The sequence below is a fragment of the Doryrhamphus excisus genome, chromosome 5 (assembly GCF_030265055.1).
Source record: "Doryrhamphus excisus isolate RoL2022-K1 chromosome 5, RoL_Dexc_1.0, whole genome shotgun sequence".
Lineage (NCBI taxonomy): Eukaryota > Metazoa > Chordata > Actinopteri > Syngnathiformes > Syngnathidae > Doryrhamphus > Doryrhamphus excisus.
In genome coordinates this window covers 24,330,982-24,358,203 of record NC_080470.1, presented here as the reverse complement: position 1 = coordinate 24,358,203, position 27,222 = coordinate 24,330,982, and the positions used below count along the sequence as shown (strand labels likewise).

Sequence of the window (27,222 nt, the reverse complement as noted above, 5' to 3'; positions counted from 1 at the left end):
ACCGTCGTATACTATCTCTTTTTCCATCAATGAGTTTACTCAATCAGACATTACAGACCAAGTACCGGTTCTAGGCCCCCCCAGCCCCATTCTATTGTTGTTATGCAAAAATGGTCAGCATTTATTACTGTCATTATTTCATATAGCTTCTCACATTTAGCCAATAGTAGGATAAAAAAGGCCTGGATTAAGTAATTCCCACATTTCGTCACCGGGAAGGTACTATAGAAGGAAATTCATTCATTCATTTTCTACCACTTTTTCCTCACGAGGATCGTGGGGGGATGCTGGAGCCTATCCCAGCTGTACTGTAGAAGGAAGTAGGACTGAATAATTACAGTTGCGACAGGAGAAAACGTAAATTCGTAGCATTTAGGTGTTCAAAGCCATTTATTTTCACGTTTCTTTTATTTTATTAAAAATAGAGAGGCGATCACATATGCAAGAGACAACATAAAATATTTTTCATTACCGTAATTCAGCCCCCCTCCACTGATGACTGAAGCACCATCGTATATGTTCAAGATGTTTTTATTTATTTATTTTTAAAAAAGCAATTGAACTATTCATTTTTTCGTCAGGATTTGGGGGTTTGGAGTGACTTTAATTTAACAACACCAAGACAACTATATCATTATTCTTACATTTTACTGATGTGAAACAGCTGTCATCACAACACAGGCTGGGCAGACAACTAAACTTGACCCAGCAGACATTCTTGCTCTCCATCAAATCGAGTACCTGCTGTGACATTTTGTCAAATCATTCAGTGTTGACATGAATCCAGTGGATGGCGTACGACTGCATATTGTTCCTCTGCAGGCTTTGAAGCAACAAACCAGTATTTAGGAACAATAAACTGTGTCATGTGGTCTTTTCCCTTCTTCTTGGTATGATGCGGACATATTTTTGTGGATGTCAGAACAAAAATGAGCTCCTCTATCCCAAATAAAAGTGTGTGAGTAAATAGAATATGATGTCTATGGTACAAAAACATGTAGCAGCAGTGAGTATATGCTCTCCAGTATTAATAATAATAATTATTACTATGATAACACCTTGGAGCGTTTTGACAACACATTTTCAGTGTTAATAAAAAAATAAAAGCATAAGAGAGTCATTAAGACGTAAAAAAATAAATGGCAAATATTTGCAACAGAAGAGAAATGAGGAGTGTTGGGTGTTCAGAGTGCGTGTCGGGGTCCATGAGGGTTCACCGATAGCCACAGAAGTCGCATCGCAAGGAGGCGGTCTGACTCCTCCCCCCAGTCTGCGGGCACTTCTTCCTCGGCCCACATTGTCACCTCCTGGTCGGATTGTAGGAGCTGGACACCAAACTCTTGCGAGGGTGTCTTCATGATGGGTTATGTTGCATAGTGGTCAAAGCTTCCCAGGTACTCCAGGGCGGCCCGGTAACACAGTTGGTACTGGTCCTGACGGCACACAACCAACATGCTATAACACAGGACACATCCCAGAACAGGAAGTGTGAAAGGTAACCATGTGGAGTCTCATACCTCAGTCTGCACCATGGCGGGCCGCTGAGTTCTGAGCGTCTTCACTGTTTGAAAGACATCGACCACACCCTCATACCTCATCCTCTCCAGGACGATGCTTAAGGTGATGAACACGCCGGTCCGCCCCACGCCGGCACTGGTGAGTGGGCAAACATTATTGAACATTGAGTCTTTTTCTAATGGTGGATATTCATGATGTAGCGGAATTTTAACGTCACACATGAATAAAACAACATTCAATTCATTATGAACACCCGTACAATCAGAAACTGCACTCCAGTCCTATAGGTGGCAGTAATGCACATTAAAAAGTGACAGCTGCCACACACAGCAAGCTTTTTTTCCACCACAGCTCCATCTGTTGGATCTGGTCGGTCTCTGCCCCGCTGGGCCCCAATGCAAACAGACTGTAACTGTAAATTCTTTTGGATTGGAACCAAAATGTATACTAAACCTCGTCCAAAACTCACCTGCAGTGCACAGTGATGGGTCCGTCCTGCCCAAACTGCTCCTTGGTTTTGTGGACTTGGCCGATAAAGTCAATGAATCCCTCCCCTGTTTTTGGCACACCTTGCTCTGGCCAATCGGTGAACTGGAACTGCCTGATGGTCCTGGACTGGCCGTCCTGGCAGACGTGGTCCGGTGGAGTGTTAAAGCCACAGTAGCAAGAACAAAAGTCAAGCGATAGAAGATGATTAGACACTGCTTACCCTGGCGTCGGTTACTTTGAACTCTCTCAGGATGTACTGTGGCATGTTGTACTCAGCCATGGGGTCCACAACAAAGTACTGGTAGCGGGCCGAACGCTCAGCAGGCCAGTACTGATGGCACTTTTCCTGAAGGAGCAAAAGAGAAGATGCAGTGTCTGGTGTGTTTCAGGTGGGGGCGGGTGGATCAATCCAGATATCGATGGTGTCAATACAAAGAGTAGTATCAGTATTGGCTCAACACTAGCATAAGATAAGACATATATTTTTGATATCTTTCAGTTTTTCAATTTCATTTTGAAAATATCCCTGTTATTTGTTATTGTTACAAACTCAGGATGCAGGAGGGTTTTGGCAAAAAGTCCAAAAAATGTGAATGAGGACCCAATTGTATAAAATTATCTTACACTATTTCCTTTATTTTGCTCAAAGAACTGTATTTCATAAGATGAAATGGAATGAATAAGATGGAATGATGGAATAATTGTGTTGCTATTGTTACATGTTCTTATTTAGTTGTAGTTTTATCTTATTAAACTGCTCACATATAACTTTGTTGAGAAAATAAACTATATACATATCAATGTTTTGTTGTATACTATTATTTTTATTGTATTTCTTATAGTATAATTATTAAAAAAAACATTTTAACAAAGGAAGGGGTGCTTTTCCAAGTTTTTGGTACCCTGGACAAATATACACACTGTCGGCCATGCAGACCTAAAAAAAAAAAAAAAAAAAAGAAGTCACATTTCACTGCACTGCATCTACATGCATCTTTTACCCGTCCCATCTCGCGGAGTTTGGTGAGCATGACGACAATGGTGGAGTTGTGTTCCCATAGCATCCTCCAGAAGTCCTCAGTGGTTTCCGCTAAGGGGCCCTGTGTGGCCATGTAGGCTTTCTGCAGCCTGCAAGGAACACACACACACACACACACACACACACACACGCCAGTTTACTCCTCAGCAAATACACATCTGACATTGCACCATCACTCATGGCTGCATTAAAGATGAAACCGGTTGAGTTGTGTTGTGTTTGACAATACTGCCACCAGGGGTCAGTGTTGACATAATGAAACACGCACAGGATAAGCCCGTGTGCCAAAAGCTGTATGAAGCATTTGGAACATCTATATCCACCATTTGAATATTTCATGTTACAGTGTGCCAACAGATGAAGTGTTTAAGTTAAGTTAAGTGTTTCATCAGAACCACAGGACATAATCATCATGCTACTAGCTAATGCTGCTGGGTGGCAAGGCCAACATCCCATATTTATATCATTTATAATTACTGTAAAAATGTGTAATGTCCCTCCTTATAACTTGTATATTTCCAAAAATAATGCTCGAGTTATGTACTAACAAAAATGGAATACAAAGGTAATAAATGTTGGTAAAACATTTCTTTGCCACTCCACACAAGACAAAATAAACATGAAAACCCACATCTGTTGGCCACTCCACGGCAGTGTTGGCTTACCCCCCCCCCCCCTCTAATACTTTTATTGAATGATGAGAAGCTTTTTCCACCAATTGGAAGATGGCGTCAGGTTTCATTGCCTGTTTACTTCTGCTTTCAAAGTGGGTGCCTTCCCTCACCCCAACAGCGCATACAAATGAAAAAAAGTACGAGGTTTGCACTGTCAATGTGCTTTGAAATGTAGCGTCATCATGATGCGACAACATTTTCCAGACTCCTGAGAGTTACTATAACAGTAATACTTATTTTGAAATGACAGTAACTTGCAATGTACTACATTTGGAAGCAACTTGGCCGACACTGTCTGGCACCATGGGTCAGGGTGGCAGGAGTACACAAACAGATGCTTGCATCTTTCAGTGTATTTTAGATGCAAGAAAAGTTTATTTGCTATCCGACCTGTCACCTCTGGCAAACATCAGGTCCAATTACAGCAAAGAAAAGACGAGAAACAACAGCCCCGTCGGTCCGACCCGTTTGTTTGGACAGCCAACACCTCAGGCAGAGGAGAGGCGCTCATTAGAGGTGCACCTCTCCTCCTACGGTTCCAGCATCATCTCGGTCGACTCGCCTGTAGCCGTCAATGAAGCTGCCGTTGATGTAGTCTGAGCCCTCCACACCTCTGATTGGCTGCAGGCAGACCCGGCTGGACTCGAAAGGCATGATGTTCACCAAGCGGTTCTTGAACTTGTTGCACGGAAGATTGGCACTGACGAATCTTGAGGTATGTGCTTTGGAGTTGGCCAACTTCTGCACAGACAAACACACGTCATTAGGTACAGGGTGGTGATAGTAGTAGTGGGTAGCAGTGGGTATTTGTAGGTACCGAGAGTGCCGCAATTCATTAAGTACACTTGCAAAAACTAACAACAAGCCAATCTCAAACATTTCATGAAATTAATAAACTCTGGGCGGCACGGCGGCCTAGTGGTTAGCGCGCAGACCTCACAGCTAGGAGGACCATGGTTCAATTCCAATCTCGGCCATCTCTGTGTGGAGTTTGCATGTTCTCCCTGTGCATGCGTGGGTTTTCTCCAGGTACTCCGGTTTCCTCCCACATTCCAAAAACATGCTAGGTTAATTGGTGACTCCAAATTGTCCATAGGTATGAATGTGAGTGTGAATGGTTGTTTGTCTATATGTGCCCTTTGATTGGCTGGCGACCAGTCACAGACCGCCTCTCGCCCGAAGACAGCTGGGATAGGCTCCAGCACCCCCCGCAAGGAAAAAGCGGCAGAAAATGAATGAATGAATAATAAACTCTGTGGTTGTAGTACTGAGAACTTGTGTTTTGAGCCTTTTATGAAACTAAACAAATATATCATAATTACAAGCATGTTGTATCATGAAATTATCCTACCTTAAACTCCAGCTCCATGGCGGTGACTGCCTCTCCCAGAGGAACCTGGCTCAATTTCTGGATGTGCACGTACAGGTTTCGGGCAGGGACCTCAGTGTTGCCGCACGTCGCCGCCTCCAGCAGAGCCTCGTGGATGAAGATATACTGGTCCTCCGTCTGCACCATGTAGTTCCTCTGAGCCCGCATGCATGTCACGTGGCCGTAAATGTCCACCGACTTTTCGTGTTTCATCCTCTCCAACATGGCGTCAATGACGACGAAGCAGCCCGTGCGGCCCACGCCGGCGCTGAAACAAGGAGTTGTGCTGACATGATATGTCACCCTCCACACATCCACACAGTGCAGTGTGTTGATTGGTGGACAGAGAATGGTCAGAACAACACCAGAAGGAAGAGGGCCTCCGTGTTCTTTCATGACAGTGTGGCCATCCATCCCACTGGTGTACTGCGAGGCTGCACTAGTTGGCCTTAGCTACTGTAAATGATTACTTAACTATTAGTTTGCTACCGTCTTAACTATCTTAGAGAGTGTACCTGCAGTGGACCACCATGGGCCCGGCATCTGGGGGGTTGCATGCTTTGATCCTGCGAAGGAAGGCCAGCGTCGGGGTGGGGTACTCAGGCACTCCGTGGTCGGGCCAGGCCATGAACTGGAATTGTCGGACCTCTCTTCTCTCACTCGAGCCATTCTGACACAACATGGATCAGTGAGGTACGTTATAATGTAAATATTACATTAAATAGGATGTCAATATCATACATTAAATATAATGTACATATGATACATTGCAGGTACATTAAATATTATTTAAATATGGTATATTGGAGGCTCTAAATATTACTACAATAAGGTTCAATACATATGGTGAAAAGTACATAAATTATTATTTCAATTAGGATTAATCATGTTGGTCTACTATATTTAGCAAGCAAAAAGAAAATTATAGATACTTTAAATAGTCAAATAATATGGATAAAGCAACTTGCTACTACTCCATACTAGTGTAGGCTTCTGCAGACTGCAATGAACGCTTTCTATCATCACTGAGCAAAGAGTGGAGCTTCAAGCGCCTCACTCCTTTGTGCTAACATGCCAACATGCTAACCACTCATGCACCGTGTGGCCTCGGTAAAATATCAGGTCTCAAAAAATGGAGAAAAACAATGTTTTGTGAAAAGATACATTTGAAGTATAACTTTATTTAAAGTGGGGGCCTTCTTTATTTTAATACTTTAAAATAAATTTAGCAATATAGATTTAGCCACAACATAAACAACACAATAATCCTTGTTTTACATGAAAATAGGAAGTATTTACAATTTGGAACTTAACTGTGGGTGTGAACGCATTTGTGTGCGCATATGCATGCCTTACATTTCTCCTCCATGCTTTTACACTTCCTGCTGTGGAGGATGTTATTACATGGGAAATATGGATGCTAAGCTCTTATAAAATGCATTTCTGCCACCTTGTGGCAATTTTTACAATCTAAAAATTCTATTGTGCGTCATCACGTATTTGCCTCCCGTGCAAAAAAAATAAGATGTATAAATACGGTCTTTGGGATTGGATGTTCAGGTTGAAAAAAAATGTAAAAGACGCAAAAAAATACATCTTTGGCAGCAAATGAGTTAATTTGCACACACACACACGCAGAACACCAAGAATCCAAAAAGAGGGCTAACCTTGTAGAGGGCAAAGGTGCGCACGCTATAGGTGGCCAACTCCACCGTGTCTAACATGGTGACCTGGATCATACCGTAGGTCTCAGTACCACGACTGGGCCAGTACTGGTCACACTTAACCTGCAAGAACATTAATTTCATCACTAGCCCTCTAGCTGAGTACCATTCATTTCTTCTTTTCAACTTCATAAACAACACTCATCGGGGGTGACACTACCCTTATCATCATGTTCCTCTTACCCGGGACTTCTCCTCCAGGCGTGTCATCATGACAATGGTGCAGGTGCGCTGCTCCCAGACCAGCCTCCAGAAGTCACTCAGCGTCTCAGGCAGCGGGCCCTGTGTGGCGATGTAGGCGTTCTGCTTCCTGTAGCCGTCCACGTAGTTGGCATTGACGTAGTCGCTGCCAGAAACTCCTGCCAGTAAATCAAATCAAATGAGCCTCGCTGCGTCGAAAGCGTGATGCGGCAGTTCGCTCGCACCTACCGTCCACAGGCGTGAGGAGGACTCGAGAGTGGTCGTAGGCGATGACATTGGCGTAGCGATTCTTTGGCTTGTTGATCTCCATGTTGGAGTGCTCCCACGTGAACTGCTGCCCGGGGTCAATGGACTGAAAGGTGAGCCATTGGTCAAAGGTCATTTAACACGTTGTCACTAGGTTGTCTCATTACCTCCAACAATCACACACAATGATGTCATTTGTTTCTTACTAGTATTGCACTAATGCACGCACAAAGGACGAAACAATTCAATTTCTGGTTCTAAGAGTTACGGTTTGCATGTTCATTCAGGATGACAAAAACTACACAACTTATTTCTTGTAATTGGACGCTTTCTAGAGGGGCTCACATGTTCCGACGTTATCTTCTCAACTCTAAATGTGCTATTTGTCCAACGCTTGCGCCTCACACAGTAGAAAGGAAACCTTGATGCAGATCCATTTTGCTCCACAATTCCAACACCTCTGTCCTGGTTTATCTGCTCTGAAATTCTCCACTTTAAATGCAAATGAGCTCCCTTTGTAGGACATCAAGAAGCCGTAATCCCTCAGCAGCCTTTACAGCAGCTAAAAGCAGCAAAATGTTATTTGTGGAAGGAAACCAGGGAGATAATTCATGCATAGTTGGTGGATTCCCTTCCTTCTTTAAAGACAGTGTGAACTTTAACATGGAGAACGACCTCAGGAAGGAAGGTTTGGAGAAAGGAAGTTGATTTTCCTGGTGTGCAAAAAGTCCAATGTAGCTAACATATTGTATGTTTTTGTGGCCAATGAACATTTAGAGGAGGGACTATCTGAACTTAAAATCCACATCCAGCTCTGTGTTATCAGTGACAATCACAATTAGTGTAATATCAAATAATGTCTCTCAGGAATAATGTATTCATTTTATTTTTAACATATCCTGAGGGCCAATATAAATGAGCTACAGGCTGAAAATGGCTTTGGACATCTACTGATCCACACAGTCAACATAAGGAACATCTTTAATAAAAAAAAATCCATCGGACCTACTCATACAGCCATGTTTTACTGGCCTGCTTTTACTTTGTAGGCCTGACTTCACCAACTACAGGATGTGTTACACCGATGCTGTGGACTGCCGGACGATGGGCTGCTGTGACAGTACTGGTGGGGATTTTTTTTCATGAAAGTTCAAATACTACGGCATATCAGCACGGGAGGGTATGGTGGAAAAAAAAAAGTATGCTCTGATTGAGAGACCCCACTGACCCGCATATGTATGCATGTCCCACATTGGAATATAGGCTCCAAAAAGAGAGAGGAAAGAAGACACATGGGAACAGTGTGTGTGTGTGTGTGTGTGTGTGTGTGTGTGTGTGTGTATACCTCATATTCCTGAGAGAAGCGCAGGCCGTCGTTTGCCTTGAGTCTCTCGATGTGGTCGTTGAGGTCGCAGGTGGCGATGGGAGGATGTTGCCTCATCCCTGCGGGAAGATTCGGTGAGTACAGTAGCATGCACGTGAAGGAGCTTGCACACACATCAACACGTGCGCATGCATGCACGGTGACGGAGCAGCGGCGTGCTCCGAGCGCAGCAATGATGCTGAGGAGAGCAGAGAGAGGCGACCTGCAGCCTTTTGGTATTTAACATAACACATGTTTGAAGTTATGTTGTCATGGTTGATGTGCACAGCGGTGGCAGCTTGATGTGTGTGGGGGAGTGGGGGGGGGGTAGTGTTAGAAGCAGAGCGTGGAACACACACATAAGGAAGGACAACTAACTTGGAGTGGTCGGGCAACTGAGGGTACTGGAACCTGTTGGGGGAGGGGCAAACAGGACAGGGGTCAGTGGAGGTGATCATGACCGCCAGCATGCAGACGGATGAGAAGGAACAAAACGACGACCAAAGCTTTGTGTTGTTTGCTGTTACCATTGGGCCAACGTGTGTAGGGATATTATTATGAAAAACAATATACAGTAGTGGGATGTGATAATGCAACTAACTAACGCTAAATGGATCTTTGTCTCTTTTATAGACTAGCGCCATAATCACCATAGTCCATAGTCAAGTGCAGCCTGATATTACTTTTCGATCCCCCCAGTGAATGACAAAATATCACAAATAATGGCAGAACCTATAAAAAAGTCCTAAAAATGCTATAAACCCTATAATATGCCACTTCATAATATAACACTTCATAAACGCAATGGGGACTAGGCAAATATTTGCTGTACTGGGACGTATTTAATTTGAGATAAACAGTGAAACAACATCAAAGTGAGAAGAAAAGAACAATAGCAAAGTGACTCTACCCACATCGCAGCACTCGATGGAAAAACGTAGCCACCCCCGAGTTAAGGGCAAAATATACCAGTTGATAAACTGAACCCAGTACAGTTCAAGCCCCCTCACCTCAGTCCCCCACCATCATAAAGACCCACACAGTCGAGACAGTAAACACCTTCAAATATCTGACAATAAAGTCGCCTTTGATCAGCACACCATGGACACTCAAAGAAGAAGCCAATAAAGACTGTTGCACCTCACCTTCAGTTGGCGTCATTCAACCCATCCTACCATTCTGTTACCACACTATGCTTTCTGTCACCAACCGGGACAAACACAAGATATCACCCACTAACTGAATCAATACCTCATCCCATTACCTCCACGGTGAAGGTACAGAGCAAATACGTTGAAAAGGGCCCGTCTTTTGGGAAAAGCCTGATTCCTGCCCCGAACAGCAGGCCCCGCTGTTACTGTAATGTTGTTGTTGTCGTTACTTGTCATGTTGATTGTTTGTTGTTACTGTTGTTGTCTTTGTAATGTTGTAAAGACAACATTCCCCCTGGGGACCAACAAATCTAATGTAATCTAATCTAAAATGCATCTCTTAGAGCAGGGGTGGGCAAACTGCGGCCCGGGGGCCACATGTGGCCCGCCAAGCGTTTGAATCCGGCCCGCCAGTATTATTCCTTTAACATCCAAGCTGGCAACATGACTTGCATGTCGGTTGTCTTATTCAGTATTTTTTTTTAATGTAAAATTCAATTTGGCAAATTGTTGATGTTTGATGTTTAAAGTGCTCCTGAAAAAAAGGGAATTGAGAACATATAACTGATAGTATGACACTTAAAATAAAATTCAAATGTGGACTGTTAGAATTATAAGCGTAAAATAGTATGTGTGAAATATATATTCTGGCCCCCCCGGACAATTTTGTTAACTCAACACGGCCAACGAATCAAAAAGTTTGCCCACCCCTGTCTTAGAGGATGTACTCATTGTGGTTTGCAGCCCATTTTATGTCTTTGCATTGTATTTTTTAATGAGTGCCTATTGGACCCAATAGATTCAATAAATCTTATTAATAATTAATTCATTACAAAATGGTGAAAAAAATGCAGCTTGAAAATGGCCCTCAGGCTGCACTTTGAACACCCCTGTCCAACATGTCGCCCATCACTCAGGGTCATTTTGGACAATAAAGTCTGGAGGTTAGGAGTGTTCTTGCCTTGTGTCTGATAGTTAAGCCTCCTCATCTCTACGGGGTCTGATGTGTGGGCCAGCAGCGAATCCTTCACTCCCACCAAGTGCTCGTCTTTGGCTGACGGAGACGTCCGTTTCCTGGAAAAGAAGGACACTCTTAAAACATTTTTTTACAGATCAGATAAGGTCACTTCCGAGCATCTGAAGAAAATGCTTGGAAAAGTAATGGACTGTAAGCAGAAACACTAAAGTGTCAGAGAACACGGTGTCAGCAAAAAGAACAAAGGGTGAATGAATCACTGGAGATGGAAGAAAATGAAGAAAATGAAGAGGATGAAAAAGAGTAACTCACCTTTCTTGTTTGCTGCATCCACAGAAAGCAGAGAGAAGAAAGACATAGAAGTTTAAAAGTTGAGCTTTAAAATTTGGCAAAGTGATAATCAAAGATAAACACAGAAAGACTTGATTTGGACTCGATTTTTTTCACTTTGACGACTCCAGAGTCCGTTTACACTTACTTATTATCATGTTAAATGATGCCAAAGATTCACATAGTGAGGTTTGTGCATTGGGAAGTGAGCCCTTAAAGAAGTTTGGGATGGCTCAAACGCTCTGTTTCAAAAGGCGTGGTAAAACTGCTCCTTTGTGATGTCACAGAGGGACGGACTTCCTTATATGGTTCATAGTTAGGAAGCGCTATCACAGAGGTCTCCTATCTCACCAGCTGAGTTGCTCACAAAGGCTCAAACAATATTTGCTTCAATGTTTTTTGTTTTTTTTTTCCATTATAAGTGCTGAATTCAGACTTTATGCTTTTAAATCATGACAAATGAGCACAAAATAGGAGTAAAATAAACGAATGAAAGTATTTGGAGAGATAATTGAAAAGCGTTTAGGAGCTACTGGATGGAGTCCTGTGACTTACCGAGGCATGGCTGGTGCTCCTCCAATCTCGCCTGACTGAGGAGGAGCACTCATTGTCGGACACACTATGTCAGAGGCAGCGCTAGTGCAATGGAGCTCAGAAGCCAGACGTGAGTGTGCCGCGTTTACTAACTGCAGATAATCTTGGCACAGCATTGGTCGTGGAAATGTAGTTATTACACGCTTTTTGCAGGACTACTGTGTTCCAGACAGTGAGCACTGTGGTTCTCTCCACCTACGTGGACGCACAGCAAGAGCGCGCTGCTTCTGGCTTCAGCATCAGTTTGGTGGATATTTCACGTTCATGTTCATAAAAACAGTCCAGTGTGAAATGCCGTTGACAGATGAAAATCATTTTTCATCTGAGCTTGCCTCGTAAACAGAGAAGCAAAGCTTGGGGGAGGGCGGAGAGTGTATCACCCCTGCAGCCACGCTCATAAAGAAACCCGCTCCTCTGTGACATCACAAAGGAACAGTTTTGCAACGCCCTCTGAAACCGAACGTTTTGCGGCATTCCAAACTTCTTTTAGGGCTCACTTCCAAATGTGCAAATCCCATTAACTTAATGTTTTGCATCTTTTAACATGAGAATACAACATTGTAACTACATATATTCATAGGTCAGAAAAGTGGAAAAAGCATAATAGGTCCCCTTCAAGTACGCTGTTTGATTCCTGCATGAGGTGAGGCTAGCCGACATGATGGCTGATTTGTATGGGTAGTGAGAGAGGGGACCAGAAGGGATGACAAAAGACAGTGGAGCAGAACAGAAGCCATATGGACCCCATCTCGGCGTCCTCAGCGCTCCAGATGTTTGGGACTCCGTGCGGGGAGCACGAGCCAACTGTTGGCCTGAAAGAAACAGAAGAACCCACGGGGGCCCCGAGGCCACAGGGCCTCTCCTCCCATATGTCAGCCGGGACCTCGGTGGCCCCCGGCCGAGCTCGTCCAAGATGGCATCATGCGTGTTGTTGTCGTGTTCTGTTTGATCTGAGGATGACCACTATGAAGGCATGTTGCCTCCAAGTCACACAAACACAGCCTGTCTTCCCTCACATGTCACATTTGTTCACAGAAAACGGGACGGCTGATCTTGTTGCTAACGCTAAGGAACTTAGCCTTTCATTGTTGGAAGGACGTGTTTCCCATCCTCTCGAATAAGTTTAGCGTGTTATTGTAAAATACCACCGCTCAATGTACGTATGTCTTCATCCGCCACACTGACCTCTTGAAGAGGAGGATAGCGATGACGATGATGATGATGAGGATGACGGCCAGCACTGGACCCATCACCCACAGCATCTCCGGGTCCTCGGAGTGTCTTGCCATTCCGCTGTGGAGCTTCACCAGGATGGGCTCAGAGAAAGGGCTGGCTGCAAACGTCCTCTGCTGCAGAGAATAGCACAATGACAATCAAGGTGACAGGGACAAGGACGAGGTTCATTTGTTTGCTTACATCAGGGGTGCTCACACTTTTTCAGCATGCAAGCTACTTTTAAAATGACCGAGTCAAAATGATCTACCCACTACAAAAATGCAAAACATCTATTTATTTTCAAATGTATTGAGGATTATTTGTACATACAATGTATGTTGATGTACCTTACATAACCAAATGAGCCAATATTGCAAAACACACATAATTAACTATTAACATTTTTTGTAATTACCTGAGTTTACTTTGATGACTTGCACTGAATTGAACCAGCCAGGGATGCATAGTCCGGACAGTAGCTGCTGATAGCCAGCCTCAAGCACACTTCCAAATGTTTATCAGTCATGGATAATATCCGTATCATAATATCCGTATAATATTCCATATCCGTATGGAAGTGATATGTTTTTTGCCTTTTTACTTGGTCCAGTTTTTGCCTTTTTACTTGGTCCAGCTCCTTCACTCATTTTAGTGACCATAAACTTTAGCGAGGGCTTTAAAATCTCGCAATTCGCCGACTAGCTTAGCACTTTGCATCGTTGTTTACGCATGAGCGGTGACCTAAAGGTCAAAATTCAGTTGTCATCTGACTGGTTGTCCTGTATGTCAATCAAGTAACGGGGATGGATGATAGGCTGACATCGTAAGTTCTGCTGCACTTAGAGACGTTGTTTGATTTGATTGGTCGCCCGAAGGGCAACATTCAGTTGTCATCTGAATGGCTGCCCTGTATATCAATCAAGTGACGGCATTGATGCTGGGATGATATTTTTTTAATGTCACGCCGCGATCGACCAGCGATCGACCAGTACCACCTCCGCGATCGACCGGTAGCTCGCGATCGACTTAATGAGCACCTCTGGCTTACATGATTCATAAATAAATGGTGGGCAATCTCTGTCATTTTGGTCATTTGGCCGATTGCTGATTCATTTATTCCATGTGGTTGTGTTTTGAAAGAGACGACATGAGACTTATGTCTAATTTTGTGTCTAAATGTAGGTACAGTATCTTCCTCACATCCAAGCATGGAGCTTGATGTTTGCACTGTGCACAAAGATGGAAACCTATTGTTGTCGACGAAGAATGAAGATTGAGGGACAACGAAGAACTCCAGTCCGACCTCTCATTGATCCACTCATCTTCCAGAGGAAGTACATGCTGGCCTCATCCCGCCTTCCTCTATCAGTCATCCCTCTGGTCAGGTGACCTTTCGCTTTCTTCCTTTGTCATCTTGTTTTACTGCACTGTTTCAAACTTTTATTGCTTCTCTTTCTTCATGGCCGTGTGCGCTCCATCTTTGCAGCACCAGGAAAAGCTCTCCCCAGTAAGAGAAATGTGATGAGGGTTCTATTTTTTTTTTTTTCAGCAACGTACGTGTCATTTACTTAATCTGGGCTGTACGGCGCTGTCTTTAATGAGCTTTGTTCAACTGCGGTAATTAGACGAGGCAGAGAAAACGGAGGAGCCATGTTACATCTGCTCTCACTCGCTGGCCACATTAGCCACACCTGCAGAATGTTAGGTTTGGCAGAAGGAACACAAACTCTGCTCACTTTAGGAAGGACAAACAACAGCCTTAAAGTATGAAAAAGCCATCCACACCGCCTCAAATCTCCTCCCGCTGTCCATTTATGAGTTATTAAAGAGCATCATGACGTGCATGCTGCACCGCTGCATACAAAGCAGGCCAAGCTTTATCAAGTCAGACGTGAAAGTTCATCTGCTTCCTAATATCTTTATACATAAAACAGGTGCATTCCAATAAATCTAAATATTGAACAAAATACACTCAAGACCACAGCCTTTAAAAGTGTGGATTCAATGTCATTTTCTGTAAAAAAGCTTTCTCTCTCTGATAGTGGTCGGATGGTTGAGCTGCATAAGCAAGGCCTCTCGCAGTGCATTTGTAACTTCTTCCAAGATCCTGAAGGTTATAGAACAAAAAAGTCAAGTGGTAGAACCCAAAAAATGTCCTTGAGGATCCAATGGGCGGTCTGTCAAGACACAGGACCATCATCCCATCAGCCCTGAAGGTTATTTCTGGTGCCGAGTGCAGTCCAATAACCATCACAAAAGGTCTCCTTCAATGCCACAAAATTGCTTTCTTGGAATTTGGACAAGAAAACCAACCGTGGGACATTGAATGGTGGAAGAAAGAAAAAAATGGAACATGATGGTCCTGATGGCTTCCAACGTTACTGGCATGGCAAGGGGGGCTTTTTTTTCAATAGCACAATGGAGCTTCAGATTGCACAGGGGTGTCAAACGGTGGTAATGACTGGCTTTTTCCAATAGGACATACTACAGTTCATAATCCCCACCTGACAAAAGAGGAATAACCTAACTCTTTTGGACCATCCTGCGTGTTCCCCAGATCTAAGTCCAACTGAGAACATTTGAGGATGGATGGCAAGGGAAGCTTATAAAAACAGACATCCATTCCAGCCATTTTCACTACCTGCAGTAACATTCCTACTCGCCTCCTAGAAACGCGAGTAACCTATTTAGAGACGGCGGTAAATGTTTAAGGACTCGGAAGGTGCCAATTAGTACACAGCTTCATTCATTCTGCTCTATAGTGATATTAACTTACAGACTCGTCGTCCACCAGCTCGGCCAGGACAAAGCACCGGTACTGCTGTTGCCCCGGCAATGGCTTGTTGTGAAAGCCATGGTATTGGTGCTCGTCACCCAGCGTGAAGATCTCAGGCAGAGAGTCCAGCTTGGCAGTGATGTAAGGCTGTAGGAAGTCCGTGCTTTGTCTCCTCTTCCTTTGTGCACTGACTGCGGCGTCCAGGAGCTACCAGATTAGAACAAAACAAAACAAAGGGGAAGAATTCATTTCAAGAAGGTAGAAGCTAAAGGCGTCATCACAGAAGTTTCCATTCTGTCCACATGCTATCACCTTAGAGCAGGGGTCGGGAACCTTTTTGGCTAAGAGAGCCATGAAGGCCAGATATTTTAAAATGTGTATCTGTGAGAGCCATATACATTTTTTTAAACATTGAATGCAATAAAATGTGTGCATTTTTATGTAAGACCAACAGTTTTAGATATAATGGGCTCTAATTATGTAGACCAGGCACACTACCCCACGCCAATGGGGTGTGGCCAGCACACTTTCGTGAGCAGCGCAGTGTCCAATAATAAATCAAATACTTGCTGCCATTAATGCAACTTCTGCTGCTGCATAGTTTTGAACCGTATTCAGTACACGTATTTCATTCTTTTGGCCATCTTTGTCAGAAGGCTTGGTTCTGCAGCTTTAGCTAGGTGACTATTTGACTAAAGGAGGAAAGTTTATATTTACATGTTGACATCTCAATGACCGAGGTAGACTACCGCATTACCCAGTAATTATCAAGTTTTGGTGTTTGACCTGGAAAATATCATCAGGAAAGATAGATATGGTTGGCCGTATTGCAGTAGAAAATAGATGGACGAATTAAAATGCATAAGAAAGTTTTGATTTTTAATATTATTTTTAACAGTGATTTCTGTGATGTTTACTTTAAAATGTTAGCAAACATACATTTTTATTGTGGTAAGAAATGCTTGAGAGCCAGATACAGTCATCAAAAGAGCCCTACCTGGCTCCCGAGCCATAGGTTCCCTACCTCTGCCTTAGAGGTATCTGTAGCCATTCATCATCAACGACGACATGATTAGAGGTTGGGAAATAATCCACTCTCACTAAATTGGTCCAAAAAGTATTACTTACTAACTGCAAATATTTTGTACATCTGTTTACGCTGGTGACTAATCGTGACAGGCAGAGCAATTCAACCTGCTTCCACTAGATGGCAGATGGTACATAATTAACTGCATCCACCCGTTGCCATGCATACACAGGATAAGAACATGCATGCCGGGTTAATTGGCGACTCCAAATTGTCCATAGGTATGAATGTGAGTGTGAATGGTTGTTTGTCTATATGTGCCCTGTGATTGGCTGGCGACCAGTCCAGGGTGTACCCCGGCTCTCACCCAAAGACGACTGGGATAGGCTCCAGCACCCCCTGCGACCCTCGTGAGGATAAGCGGTAGAAAATGAATGAATGAATGAATCTATCTAATGTAGAATATGGCATAGTAAACACTGACCTACAGTATATATATGAACTCACCTCATGAAGGTCCATATCGTCAGGGTTTTCCCACATCAGAGAAGTGGGGGTCAAAGGCACCACCACAATGTAGAAGTACCTACACCACATAAATTCCTATTCATGAACAGTGTATAAAAATAAATGACTACTTATGGTCAAAACCACGGAGCACAGACTTGACCGGCGTTCCGGGCGGGACCCTCGGCAGCCGCACGCTCACTTTCCCGCCCTCCTCCACATCCTGATGATACTCAGACGGTTTAGTCTTGAGCAGATCTGGTGATGTCCGGATGGAGACTTGCTGCTGGAGTCCGCCGGCGCTGTTCCCGCGGCTCATGAGCACAAAGGAGTAATGCGTGTCTGGCTGCAGCTGCGTGATCAGCTTCCTCCTCTGGTGACCCGGCACCTCCACGCTCTGCTGGTTGTAGAGAATCTAGCAGGGAAGACACCGTCACCGCTACACCTGCTGACACCACATGACTCTTTCTGCTCGGGTCACTGAACATACCTTGAGGGGCACCTCGGACTCAAAGGTTTCTGGAACATCCCACGTCAGCAGGACGGACGTTTTCATCACGGCCTTCACGCCAAAGTTCTTGGTGAACACTGAGGGAATATTTTAGTCATTATGGACTTTGGTCTAATATGTGCCAGTGCAAGTATTTCTATTCCGTTCAGCCACTGGAGCGTCACTGATTGAAAGTCGAGCAGCGCTAGCCAACGAGTTAAAAGGCCAAGCTGTCAACTTGCTGTCCAGTGCAGCTTTGAAAGGCGTTTGAGGTTTTAGTACACACATTTTAGTACAACCACACTAGCTGGCATCTGTGACATAAAGAGGAAAAACAACGCAGAACCACAGTGTCTGACACAGACGTCATTTGGGGATGTGTCCCCTGCACTTTTTCAAAAGGCAGTTTTGGTCCCATTTAGTTTTTACCATCCAAAAACAATACGATATGAACTGGTTGAACACTACGACCAAGCGGAAAACAGCCACACAACCCCTTAACCCAGAGGTAGGGAACCTATGGCTCGGGAGCCAGGTAGGGCTCTTTTGATGACTGTATCTGGCTCTCAAGCGTTTCTTACCACAATAAAAATGTATGTTTGCTAACATTTTAAAGTAAACATCACAGAAATCACTGTTAAAAATATAAAAAATCAACAACTTTCTTATGCATTTTAATCTGTAAATCTATTTACAGACTGCTCAATGCCAAATAAGCCCCTCTACTTTACTTACATTATTATTATTTATTTAAATTATCTAAATTATTTGGGCAATTTACTGTTCATGCTGCACTTTACATTATGTTGTTCATATTCGGTGTCTATTCTATCTATTTATTCTCCACATTATTATTATTATTTATTATTACTTATCTTCTTTTGTGTCTGTTATTATATGGGAGCCAGGCAACGACATTTCGTTGGCAATTTCACTACTGTGTTTTGTGCAATGACAATAAAGGGAGTCTATCTATCTATCTATCTATCTATCTATCTATCTATCTATCTATCTGTCTATCTGTCTATCTATCTATCTATCTATCTATCTATCTATCTATCTATCTATCTATCTATCTATCTATCTATCTATCTATCTATCTATCTATCTATCTATCTATCTATCTATCTATCTATCTATCTATTTTCTACTGCAATACGGCCGACCATATCTATCTTTCCTGATGATATTTTCCAGGTCAAACACCAAAACTTGATTATTACTGGGTAATGCGGTAGTCTACCTCGGTCATTGAGATGTCAACATGTAAATATAAACTTTCCTCCTTTAGTCAAATAGTCACCTAGCTAAAGCTGCAGAACCAAGCCTTCTGACGAAGATGGCCAAAAGAATGAAATATACTGAGTATGGTGCAAAACTATGCAGCAGCAGAAGTTGCATTAATGGCAGCAAGTATTAGATTTATTATTAGACACTGCGCTGCTCACGAAAGTGTGCTGGCCACACCCCATTGGCGTGAGGTAGTGTGCCTGGTCTACATAATTAGAGCCCATTATATCTAAAACTGTTGGTCTTACATAAAAATGCACACATTTTATTGCATTCAATGTTTAAAAAAATGTATATGGCTCTCACAGATACACATTTTAAAATATCTGGCCTTCATGGCTCTCTTAGCCAAAAAGGTTCCCGACCCCTGCCTTAACCCCTTTAGACACTCACAAGCTTTTGATTGTCTCTGTCGTTTTTTTTGTTAGTGTGTGATTGGCTTTTTTTTTTTCCACAGTCGTCCCTGTATACGAGGTTTCATTTACAATAACATTTGAATCTGTACCTGCCTGTGTGCACGGCTATATGTGTATTTGATACGCCCCTCCCCACTCCCTAAAAGTTAGTACTGTATAGCATTTAGCTAATCTGCAAGTCATTCTCTATTGTAAATGCTGCATATGTTGACCAAAACTGGATCACAAATATGAAAGCGGCCCCCCCTACAGTAGACATATTCTCTTTCTGCAGCTACAAGCATTTTTCAAAATGGACCAGTGGTTGCGGACCAGTTGAGTGTCCTGGCCCTACGTTTGGTGAAGGTTGTCCTCACCAAAGTGCAGATTTAAAAAGCGAAAGACGTACATGTCAGTAAAAGTTCTATTAGCAGTAAAGTGTTTTTCTAAAGCCTGCACGCTGACAAGCTATAATGCACGCCTACCCCGCACCAGCGCCTCACAAAAAGCTGCACACTAATCTTTTCCCTGGGAAGAACTCTTGGCTTGGATCAAACACTACCGGATGGCGCCGGTCCAGGCGACAGTGTGGAATGAAAAAGGAAGCTGCTATTTGTGAGAGGAGAAGAAGGATAGATGAAGGTGAGCTTACCTGGCATGGACGTGGACATGGTCCTGCTCTGGATGCTGGGGCTGATGGGTCCGCCCCCTTTACTGGTGAAGGCTTGCACTCTGATGTCATAGGTGGTGTCAGGCCGCAAGCCTTGGATGGTCATGCGTGTGCTGGCGGTGGCGTTGGAGCTGTTGTTCTGGCTGTTGATGTCTCGGTAGACCACCACATACTTTATGATCTTCCCATTGCGGTCCGCAAGAGGGGGCGGGTCCCAGGCCAGCTCCGTGGTGGTGGCAGTCAGGCCGACCACACTCAAGTTCAGAGGGTAGCTGCCGGGGATGTCCTCCGGGGTGCTGACCTCCTTCGTGTACTCCTCACCATTGCCGGCACGGTTTTTAGCGCAAAGTTTGAAGATGTAAGTCGCCCCCTTGTGGAGGCCGGTGACTGTGAAGTGATCATCGGTCTTGCGGAAGTCTCTAACGGTGAAGACGTCCTCCTCGGCTCTCTTGTACTGCAGCTGGTAGCCCACGTGCTCCCCCACCACCTCTTTGGGGGGCTGCCACTGGATCAGCGCTGTGTTTCCAATGGTGGTGCTTATCATCATGGTGGGCTTGCCAGGTACTGCAAAGCACATTTATTCACATTGCATTACATCTCCTAGTTTTGGGGGAATAAATTGGATTCTACATTCTACTTCCCTTTCACTAATCCTAAGTCAGTCAGTTAGAACGAGCCAATGTGTGCAGGAGAAGTGAAGAAGGAAGCTCTGCCGCCAAGTGACATAACGTTGTGTCCTGAATTACCTCAAATTCGATCTAACCAGTTTGCGTGTTTCCATGGCAACACCATTTCGATGGACGATAAAGTACAACATCAAACCTGCGCCTGAGGTAGTGACCACCCTGGCCTTGCTGCGAGCGCCGTCCCCCTTGGTGGTGTATGCCGCCACTGTCACAGAGTAGCTGGTCTCTGGCAGCAGTCCCATCAGGACCGCCTCCTGTTGGGGGGGGGGGGGCACAGAGAGAGGTGAAAGGTGAACATTTTTCATGGTACCAGCAAAGGCTTCCTCAATTAACACAACTTCTACATTTCATTTGTGAACAATTACATACTAAGTCATCATATTCTAATCAAAAACACCTTTGCTAAACACAAAAACACTGACATGCAACTCCCACTTGGTGTGGTAGAATCCAAGTTAATACAGCCATGCTTTCATTTTGAAGCTCAATTTGCATTGAACAGGAAGTTAAAAGAAATTGTGTTTTAACGGCCCGTGGAACATTCTAAAGTTCAAATTAAACGACAAAAAATTAGCAGAAATGGAAACCCCCCCAGCAAAAATAGGTTGACTAATAACACTAATAAATAATATCCAACGTCACCAAAAGCACAAAGCTGAGGCTATAATGTAGACTATAAAAAAGACTAATCTTAAATAATATCATATTTCAATCAGTACTGATCACATATTGGATGTAGACGTCACTCTAATCACAGATGACCAAAGTGTGGCCCAGGTGCCATTTGTGGCACAGCTAATTTTTTGTGCAAAAACAATTAATAAAGAAAACTATCAATATGTATATAAAAAAAACAGCAAAAATAGCGAAAAAGAGATAAATAGTTGGAATGTTGAGACAAAGAATACATTGGATGGATTCAAGTCCTGTTAGAAAATTAAAATATCATACTGGTCCTTTTACTTTTCAGCATGTGGCCCTTAGAGGAAAATATTTGGACACCCCTGGTGTAACCGGACAAGAGGAATGTTGCTGACGATGATTTGAATCAAATACCTTGTAGTATCATTTATTTCCCGCTCGTTTGTGGCATGTGCATGCCTCAACTGATTTTACTGTAACATATAATTATTACATACAGTATATGGGCTCAGGAAATTTTGCAGGGGCTCAAGCCACCCTAAAATAAAGTTAAAAGGATGTCCAATGTAAAGCCATTGTAAATAATCAGAAGCCTAAAGAAAGTCATTTGGGCAAAAGACAGAAAAACAACATATTATTGTTTTGACACAAGTGCTGATGTTCAAGACCTGTTGCATGTGAAGCATGTACGTGTGTGTGTGTTTTGCTTCACCTTAGATATGAACAAACAAGTCAGCAACAAGCTGCCAGAAGCTTTAATTATGATTTTACGGCCGACAGTGATAAAACTGTCGCCGGATGTTTCAAATGTTCTAATTTCAAAACAGACGCCGGCTGACGCTATCCGCCTTGTCGTCTCCTGTGCGAGGATGGGAGGAGTGGGGGGGGAGGTGGGGGTGGGTGGGTGTTACCTGAGGTGAAAGATGAAAGCGCACGTGAATCGTCTGAAGTCATCGTGTTTTTAATCCACAGGTCTTACTTTCACTGGCATTCGGAGAGACGAAAGAGCTTTACCTTGTCTCTCTCTCAGCATGTGAATGAACGTGAAGCCATCTTTTTTACGTGTCTGTTATTTGTCTTCAATGTTTACACAAACCCCCTTTTTTTTTTAGCCTCAGGTACAGAACACGGACGGATGCTAATTGAGCGAGGAGCTTAGATTGGTCTTCCCCGCTCTTGTTTTCATTTTGTAAAAGCAGATTAAAAAAGGGCTTGTATGAGTAAATGGAACGTGGCTGCTGGGGGAGGGGGGGGGTGTGAGGATGAGGAGACAGCTCCAGACCTGTCCACACACATCTCATGTTTATGTGCTGCTGCTAACAACGATTCCATGTAATTACAGCAAAGAGTGTTAAAATGACATTAATATTCTATAAGTTTGTTTTCTTTAATTGCACGTGCCCAGACAAGGATTAGACAAAAGTGTTTTTTTTTGTGGTTGAAGGTGTTACAATCAGCAGACACACCATGTTAGAAGAAAAAACACACTTTAGAACGCCGTGCACATTGAACGGGGCACATGTACTCACGTAGTCCGTCGAGTCCTGGTCACGCCACTGATGAAAACAACAACCACAATGAGACAACTATGAGTGGAGGTCAGGGTGCACGTGAATGACAGTAGCCTGTGACTGAATGTGTGTGCGCAAGCGCTACCACATTTCTAGAGGCGAACTTTGACCCCAGTTCCCTCAATCAATAATCAAAATACACAAAAATGTAACTCTGAGGAGTCTGTGAGCATGCGGATGTGTAACATTCAGATGTGTTTTTATAGGAAAACTGCACAATCCTGATGTCATACATCAACATATGTCTCTCTCTTTTCTGTGCATTTTAAAGATATAAAAACAGCTAAAGAAGTACAGCGAAAAATGCATGTAATGGGAAACAATAAAGCCGTCTGAAAAAAAAAAACCTCCAAACAGCGCCAACATTTTACGTTGAACTACCGTGACATTGTTCATTCATTCATTCATTTTCTACCGTTTTTTCCTCACGAGGGTCGCGGGGGGTGCTGGAGCCTATCCCAGCTGTCTTCGGGCGAGAGGCGGGGTACACCCTGGACTGGTCGCCAGCCAATCACAGGGCACATATAGACAAACAACCATTCACACTCACATTCATACCTATGGACAATTTGAAGTCGCCAATTAGCCTAGCATGTTTTTGGAATGTGGGAGGAAACCGGAGTACCCGGAGAAAACCCGCGCATGCACGGGGAGAACATGCAAACTCCACACAGAGACGGCCGAGGGTGGAATTGAATCCTGGTCTCCTAGCTGAGGTCTGCGTGCTAACCGCTAGACCGCCGTGCCGCCGGTGAAATTGTTATTATTATTATTATTAACAGCGTTATGCCGATCAAACAGCGTTACTGGCGTCTTGACACCTTGCCAGACCACATCGGCTCGCGCCTGGCTTCACCACTCGTCGGGAGCGCTTTAGCGCCGGCCTCACAGTGCCTCAGGCAGATGCTTTCAAAGTGAAAGTAAACAGGCAAAGAAAGATGATAGCACTTCCTCCCTATTGCTGGATGATGAAGGATAGCTATCTTTTTCCCCCAATGACTATAAGAACATTCATTCGGTCCACTTTTTGAGTACATTCGTCAAATACACAGCAGCTTGCAGGCCCCGCAGCGGTGATGTTGTGTTGGCGTGTTGCCATGACGATGTGCTTTAGTCCAACTATTATTCTCACGATATTGCAGTATCCCTCCATGTCAACATGTTGTTTGGACATGCCAGCCTGTCCTCATGTGGACATGTGGACCTACTAGTAAGTCATGCATCGAAAAAGAAACGGGATCTTCTCACGCTCCCTACACTGGCACCCATGTGGATCTTGGCCGAGCCTGAGCGGTTCTGATGGGAACGGAGCGACAAAGAGATAAGACAGCTGAGGCATGACCGATGGCGGCGTGCTGACAACAACTTGAGTGCAGCTGCTCAAGATCACCAGCGTGCTTTGACGAGGTGACGCATTGACTAACATTGTTCATCCATACCAGGGGTCGGGAACCTTTTTGGCTACGAGAGCCATGAAGGCCAGATATTTTAAAATGTGTATCTGTGAGAGCCATATACATTTTTTTAAACATTGAATGCAATAAAATGTGTGCATTTTTATGTAAGACCAACAGTTTTAGATATAATGGGCTCTAATTATGTAGACCAGGCACACTACCCCACGCCAATGGGGTGTGGCCAGCACACTTTCGTGAGCAGCGCAGTGTCTAATAATAAATCTAATACTTAATACAACTTCTGCTGCTGCATGGTTTTGCACCGTACTCAGTATATTTCATTCTTTTGGCCATCTTCGTCAGAAGGCTTGGTTCTGCAGCTTTAGCTAGGTGACTATTTGACTAAAGGAGGAAAGTTTATATTTACATGTTGACATCTCAATGACCGAGGTAGACTACCGCATTACCCAGTAATAATCAAGTTTTGGTGTTTGACCTGGAAAATATCATCAGGAAAGATAGATATGGTTGGCCGTATTGCAGTATAAAATAAATGGACGGATTAAAATGTATAAGAAAGTTGTTGATTTTGAATATTATTTTTAACAGTAATTTCCGTGATGTTTGCTTTAAAATGTTAGCAAAAATACATTTTTATTGTGGTAAGAAACGCTTGAGAGCCAGATACAGTCATCAAAAGAGCCCTACCTGGCTCCCGAGCCATAGGTTCCCTACCTCTGATCCATACCAAGACTGTGTTTTTAACATTACTGTGTTCAGAGTACTTTCTAAGATATTTCTGCTGTGTTTTGAGGTGCTGGATGGAGTACCAGAGAGGTACATGGTGGAGGCGCATGCCCAAATTGCTTTTGGAACTTCACAAGCAGAGACGTGCCACAGACAGGCTGCCGAATCTTATCAGGTCACGCTCCGCAGCCATCAGTGCTGAGAGGTGTCTTCATGCAAACAAGCCGCCAGCACAGGAGTAAGTAAAGGTTCACTTAAGCCGCATCAACTGCACGCAGGATGTCAACTTGGCACCATAGATCCAAACAGCTTGACGACTGCATGGTCTGATTGTATAGTCATTGGGCGGCCTTCATGTCAGGCATCCATACGACATGACTAATTCCCCTCGTGTCAAGGATTCCCATCCATCATGGAGGGAAAGTTTCATGTTGTGGGAGCGAGTCATGTTCCAAGTGCACATGCATTCGGCGTGTGCGTGTTCCTAAGGTCAAGTCGCAATCTGTGCGTTGCCTCTCATCAGCGTCACCGCTGCCAGGGGGCGGGACTAAACTTATCAGGGCTGAAGCTGCGAGACAGGTCCCTGGAGACCGACCCGCGGGCGGCATGCTGACAGAGCGGCGCTTCTGCAGACGGGAAGGGAGATGCGGGCGGGCTTTCATCGGACCTCCTGCTCGCTCTGATAAGACAGGAATGCTGCTCGGGAAGCAAATCAGGTGAGACGCTCCTCCAGGTGAACAAAACAAACCTGAGGGCACTTGAAGCTTAGACCACCAACACAACCACGCTACTAGAAAGTTGTGGGTGATGCTTCACTGCAAGCTGCCATCTTGGTGTGACCTTTCAACAACACCTTTTTCCATTTTAGGAAAGGCTTTCAGTGTCTACGCGTTTGCTTTATTTCGAAGTAGTACAACGCTTTTCATCGAGAAATTCCAATACACCTTCCGAATTTTTTTTTTTTAATTTGTCCTGCAATAGCCTGGCAAAGACTCGTTATGCAGCAATTAGATACATTTTACTCTTCATATTTTGTTGAAAAAATAAATTGGTATTTTAGAATTGTTCCAGATATTTGTGTGGTGGCAAACATGATACAAATGTGATAATAACCATAGAACAGGAAATGTAGCTTATTGTGACATGAGGTACAGTGGAACCTTCTCATCCAACTGCTGGTCCACCGGTTCTTCTTATTACTAAAATACGCTCGTTTAAGCCGACGTCAGCACACATCGTTGGAATTAGATATTCCAGGGAGTCCTTTCGATAAAAAAATGAGTCTGTTTTTGTGGCCAAGTGTTGTAGTATTTGTTCAAGTCATCGATATTACTAAGCAACGTGAAACAGCAATTACACAGAATTTACATGTTTCCCGTTCAGCGCAAAATACTAAGTCAAATACAATGATTGCAGTATTGACCTGGATTCTACCGCAACAACTAAATAAATGCACCCATTTAATACAATATGAAGTTTATTAACCACCAGAAGAAAGATTTCTGCATGCATAAAAGACTTATTGTCATTGTAGCAAAGACATAGTTGCCTCTTGCTACTTTGGGGTTTCGAACATTGTGCCCGCACATTGTGTGCTTTTTCAAAAAATATGTTAATTACCAAATGATTGCTGTTTCGTGGTTAAATATGGTCTACTACTAGAAACAAATCATGACGTAAATGAAGCATTTTCAAGCATTAAAATAGTCAAAATATATAAAATAAAAATATAAGGCGTTGAAAAGAAATGCTATGAATCTGTGACTTGTGTGCGCTTTTAAGTGACGCCAGCTCGAAGTGTTTGAGTGCTATCAGCAGCTTAGCAGTGTAGCTTAAAGTGGCTGACAGCAGCTCCTGAACATTGCGCACTGTAGCGAAGCCTCACATTAGGCCCCGCCCCCTTTGAAGACAAAAAAATGATTACCTGAGCTTCTGGAAGGGAGACGTCCATGATGAGGGGTTGCCCGTGAGGTTCTCCCTTCTCCAGCCTGGAGTAGATGATCTGGTAGCCCCGGATCTGGCCGTGCTGCTTGACTGGCAGGGGGGGCTTCCAGCTCACCCGGACCGCCGTGGAGTTGAGAGCGTCGGCCTCCACCTTCCTGGGCGGGGCTCCTGGCACTGCGGCGGAAAACAAA

At 43.8% G+C, this 27,222-nt stretch overlaps 1 protein-coding gene across 8 annotated transcripts in view; it reads right to left on the bottom strand.

Annotated features, from left to right (window-relative positions):
- Window positions 1-634: 634 nt before the first annotated feature.
- ptprfa (protein tyrosine phosphatase receptor type Fa) overlaps window positions 635-27,222 on the bottom strand; it is a 77,972-nt gene continuing 51,384 nt past the window's right edge. For 3 of the 8 annotated variants that reach the window (XM_058074111.1, XM_058074108.1, XM_058074110.1), the window contains 21 exons: window positions 27,012-27,205; window positions 20,867-20,984; window positions 20,027-20,608; window positions 17,690-17,787; window positions 17,358-17,614; window positions 17,200-17,278; window positions 15,666-15,872; window positions 12,860-13,023; window positions 10,736-10,848; window positions 8,606-8,703; window positions 7,243-7,366; window positions 6,997-7,172; window positions 6,757-6,876; window positions 5,605-5,759; window positions 5,072-5,357; window positions 4,283-4,461; window positions 3,009-3,135; window positions 2,228-2,353; window positions 1,988-2,142; window positions 1,518-1,653; window positions 635-1,433 (listed from right to left, as the gene is read on the bottom strand). In XM_058074111.1, coding sequence (XP_057930094.1) covers window positions 1,365-1,433; window positions 1,518-1,653; window positions 1,988-2,142; window positions 2,228-2,353; window positions 3,009-3,135; window positions 4,283-4,461; window positions 5,072-5,357; window positions 5,605-5,759; window positions 6,757-6,876; window positions 6,997-7,172; window positions 7,243-7,366; window positions 8,606-8,703; window positions 10,736-10,848; window positions 12,860-13,023; window positions 15,666-15,872; window positions 17,200-17,278; window positions 17,358-17,614; window positions 17,690-17,787; window positions 20,027-20,608; window positions 20,867-20,984; window positions 27,012-27,205 — 3,563 coding nt within the window. In that variant the 3' untranslated portion in view covers window positions 635-1,364. Of the gene's footprint in view, window positions 1,434-1,517; window positions 1,654-1,987; window positions 2,143-2,227; window positions 2,354-3,008; window positions 3,136-4,282; window positions 4,462-5,071; window positions 5,358-5,604; window positions 5,760-6,756; window positions 6,877-6,996; window positions 7,173-7,242; window positions 7,367-8,605; window positions 8,704-9,001; window positions 9,035-10,735; window positions 10,849-12,859; window positions 13,024-15,665; window positions 15,873-17,199; window positions 17,279-17,357; window positions 17,615-17,689; window positions 17,788-20,026; window positions 20,609-20,866; window positions 20,985-22,901; window positions 22,929-27,011; window positions 27,206-27,222 lie in introns of all 8 variants that reach the window. The other 5 variants (XM_058074104.1, XM_058074105.1, XM_058074106.1 and 2 more) reach the window with 3 other exon arrangements.